At 56.4% G+C, this 3,389-nt stretch overlaps 1 protein-coding gene across 1 annotated transcript in view; it reads left to right on the forward strand.

Moving 5' to 3' along the window:
* Positions 1-723: 723 nt before the first annotated feature.
* The window catches only part of UAP1 (UDP-N-acetylglucosamine pyrophosphorylase 1), a gene marked incomplete at its 5' end in the record, with an annotated part of 6,405 nt that continues 3,739 nt past the window's right edge, over positions 724-3,389 (forward strand). Inside the window, 4 exons of the mRNA XM_009074974.1 lie at positions 724-899; positions 1,171-1,343; positions 2,518-2,711; positions 3,107-3,250. Coding sequence (XP_009073222.1) covers positions 724-899; positions 1,171-1,343; positions 2,518-2,711; positions 3,107-3,250 — 687 coding nt within the window. The remainder of the gene's footprint in view (positions 900-1,170; positions 1,344-2,517; positions 2,712-3,106; positions 3,251-3,389) is intronic.

The raw sequence follows: 3,389 nt of genomic DNA on the forward strand, positions 1-3,389 counted from the left end.
GCGGGGGGACGGTGTTTTCAGGGATGGGTTTCGGGTACAGGGCTTGTGGGCTGGTGTCAGCAAGGTCTCCTTGGTGCTGATGGGTCAAGACCTGGTGGGTTGGCTTGGTGCTGTGGTTGTCAGCAGCCTGAGAGCCCCTGGGTTGGTAGAGTTCCCCTTGGCAGGACCTGGGTGGATGCAGAGGTATTGACTCAGCCTGAGAACTGTGGGTTGGCGCAGACCCTGTTGGTAGCTCCAGGACCATGGGCTGGCATAGCTTCTCTTGACACCAAAGCTGTTGCTATGGGCAGAGCCTGTTAGAGTTAGTGGCTCAAGGCTCAGAGTGTGGCACTGACAGGTCCTGTGTTGTCAGACTTGGCCTCACAGCTCTCTGGAAAGTCTGTGATGTCCCCATGTGAGACAGCAGCCGTGCAAGGCAGGGGTCTGGGAGGCAAGGGGCTGCTGTGATACTGTGAGAAGTAGGTTGACCCCAAGGCAGGAACTGACTGCTGCAGCTGAGTGTCCCCAGCGCTGCACAGGGTGTTGTATAGTTTTGGAGACATGTCTTGCAAGCAAGGGTGAAGCCCTTCCTCAGCTTGCCAAAGGGGTGGGACCACAGCAGGTCAGATCCTTTTACATGTGGGGGAGAAAAATCCTGTCCTGGGTGTTCCCCACATTTGGGATAGGGAGTGTGAGACCCTGCCTCTCTTCCTTGCTCATTGAGTGTCTTCTGCTCTGTGACAGGTACATTATGACAAGTGGCCGCACCATGGAGTCCACCAAGGAGTTCTTCCAGAAGCATCGCTATTTTGGCTTGAAGAAGGAAAATGTCATCTTCTTCCAGCAGGGCATGCTGCCTGCCCTGGGGTTCGATGGGAAAATCCTGCTAGAGGAGAAGGGCAAGATTGCTATGGCACCAGGTTGGTGGCCAGGACCCGATGGGAGGGGTGCATGTGGTGCTGAGGACAAGCTTTTGGAGCTGGAGCCTGCACAGGACGGTTTTGCACCGTGACGTGGCCCACGGGTGACGCAGGCTGGGAAGTGTCCAACTTGGCAGGGAGGACCAGGGTGGGGTATGTCTGGTCTGATGACCCTCCACACCAGCTCCATGGGGAAGGAAGATGTGCGTGGGTGGCTGATGGGACAGTTGTGTGTTGCTGCAGCCCCAACAACAGTTTGTTCCTGCCACAGATGGCAATGGGGGCCTGTACCGGGCCCTGGGGGCACACGGCATCATGGATGACATGGAGAGGAGAGGTGTGCAGAGTGTCCATGTCTACTGTGTGGACAACATCCTGGTGAAGGTGGCTGACCCCAGGTTCATCGGGTTCTGCTTGGAGAAGGGAGCAGACTGCGGGGCCAAGGTATGGTTTCAGGGGCAGGCAGCTTCCTTGGAGCTGAGTGGGGTTTGTCCTGCTCCTTGTCTGGCTTCCCTCTCTCCTCAGCCTTCCCTTGGTGGCTTGCCACAGCCAGGAGGGATGGCTGAGCACCAGGAGCTTGCTGGTGAAGTAGCACATGCTGTCAGAGTCCTACCAGCCCCTTAGGTCTGATATCCTGGGGGATGTGGGACATCACTGACCACTACCTGGCACCATTCTCCTGCCTTGCATGGGGGCATGGCACCAACAGCCCCAGGGCTTAGAGGTCCCCTAATCCCTGGGGCCCAGAGGCTGCTGGGGAGCTCTATGGAACTGCCCAGTTCACACCCGGATGCTGGGCAGCTGTTTCCGGGTGGCTGTGGGTAACAGGCAGACAGGATCACTGCCATAGGCTGCTAGCTGTCCCCAACCATGACATGCTGGGCACCTGACCAGGACTTGGTGGGTGCAGCTGAGAGCTGATGCTGAACCCAGCCCTGTGTCTCGCAGATAGGACATTACACACTCAAAGCTTTACTTAAAGACTGGCTTGACAGCCACAGAGGCTGTTCTTGTTTGCACAGGGCTCGGCTCTGGCAAACAGGTGAGAGAGCTTCCTGGCCTTGAAGCTTTCAGAGTGCAAGCTGAGAAAGGGAAAGCAGTTCCTCCTCCTGGCCTGCATGATAGAAAAAGGAAATAAACCTGCAGAAAGGAGAAAGCTGTGTGTCCTTGCATGCCACCCTGCCCTGGTGACAGTGATGGGTAGGGATTTGCTGGGGTAGTCCTATGCCCAGATGGACGTGTGTGGGGTGCAAGGAAGAGAGGAGGTAGGTCAGGTGTAGGGGGCTGGCTCTGCTGTGTCAGCAACCTCCTGGCAGTGCACAGCAAACTGGCTTTTCTTGTGTGGGTTCGGTGCTAAAAATATCCATGCCCTCTGCCAGCTGCACGTGGGCTTGGTGCCAGATCCTCCCTGGGCCTTCTGGGTGTGCCTGACACCTGTCACCCAGCACTGCCATCTCGTCCTCCTCTAGTCCCTGTTATCAGAAGTACCTGGCAGGGGAGGGCTCCAACATCTCTATCCCTTCACTATCCCGGCACAGCAAAAAGCCTTGGCAGGGGATACTGTATACAAGGGAGTATATTTGAAGCACAGGGCTTTGAGTATCTTCTCCTTGGGCAGGTGGTGGAGAAGACCAACCCCACGGAGCCAGTCGGTGTGGTGTGCCGAGTAGATGGTGTGTACCAGGTGGTGGAGTACAGTGAGATCTCCCTGGCCACTGCCCAGAAACGGGGCCCGGATGGGCGGCTGCTCTTCAATGCGGGCAACATCGCCAATCACTACTTCACCACTGCCTTCTTGAAAGATGTAGTCAAGTAAGGGCCTGCTGGGGTGCTGCTGGGCTGCAGGAGGAGGAGCACTGATGTTGAAGTGCTGGCATCAAGCAGAGCCAGCTGCCTATGCCTTGCTTTGTGCTGGTTGAGATCCAGCTGTTTGCAGGCATGCTGGGATGAGGTGCCTGAAGTCTGGTCCCTGGCCCCTGCCTCTCTGCACACTCCCAGCATTGAGATAAGGTTTCCTCCAACCACCACTGGCTGGTGCTGGTGTAGTGCGGGTGTGTGGGGCCATCCTCAGGAATGAACAGCCCATGCCTCAGGGCAGATGGGGTCAGGGCAGAGCAGTCATCCTGCTGCAGCAGTGTCTAAGCTGGGGAACTAGAGAAGGGCCTTGCTCAGGTGAGTGAGAACTTTTTCTAAATGGCTTGTTGCAGCACTTATGAACCACAGCTGCAGCACCATGTAGCTGAGAAGAAGATCCCACATGTGGACATCACTACAGGGCAGCTAATCCAACCTGAGAAGCCCAACGGGATTAAGATGGAAAAGTTTGTCTTCGACATCTTCCAGTTTTCCAAGTATGTTCTTTTCTCTCTGTGGGGAACAGATTGCTGGCTCTCCCTGGGACAGCTCTCAGAGCCTCTGGGGTTGTGCCAGGGGTGTGTCCACTGGTAATGCCCTGGGATCGGGATAGGATACCAGCTGCTGTGCTGTTCA

Source organism: Acanthisitta chloris, unplaced genomic scaffold (genome assembly GCF_000695815.1).
Source record: "Acanthisitta chloris isolate BGI_N310 unplaced genomic scaffold, ASM69581v1 scaffold23165, whole genome shotgun sequence".
Classification (NCBI taxonomy): Eukaryota; Metazoa; Chordata; class Aves; order Passeriformes; family Acanthisittidae; genus Acanthisitta; species Acanthisitta chloris.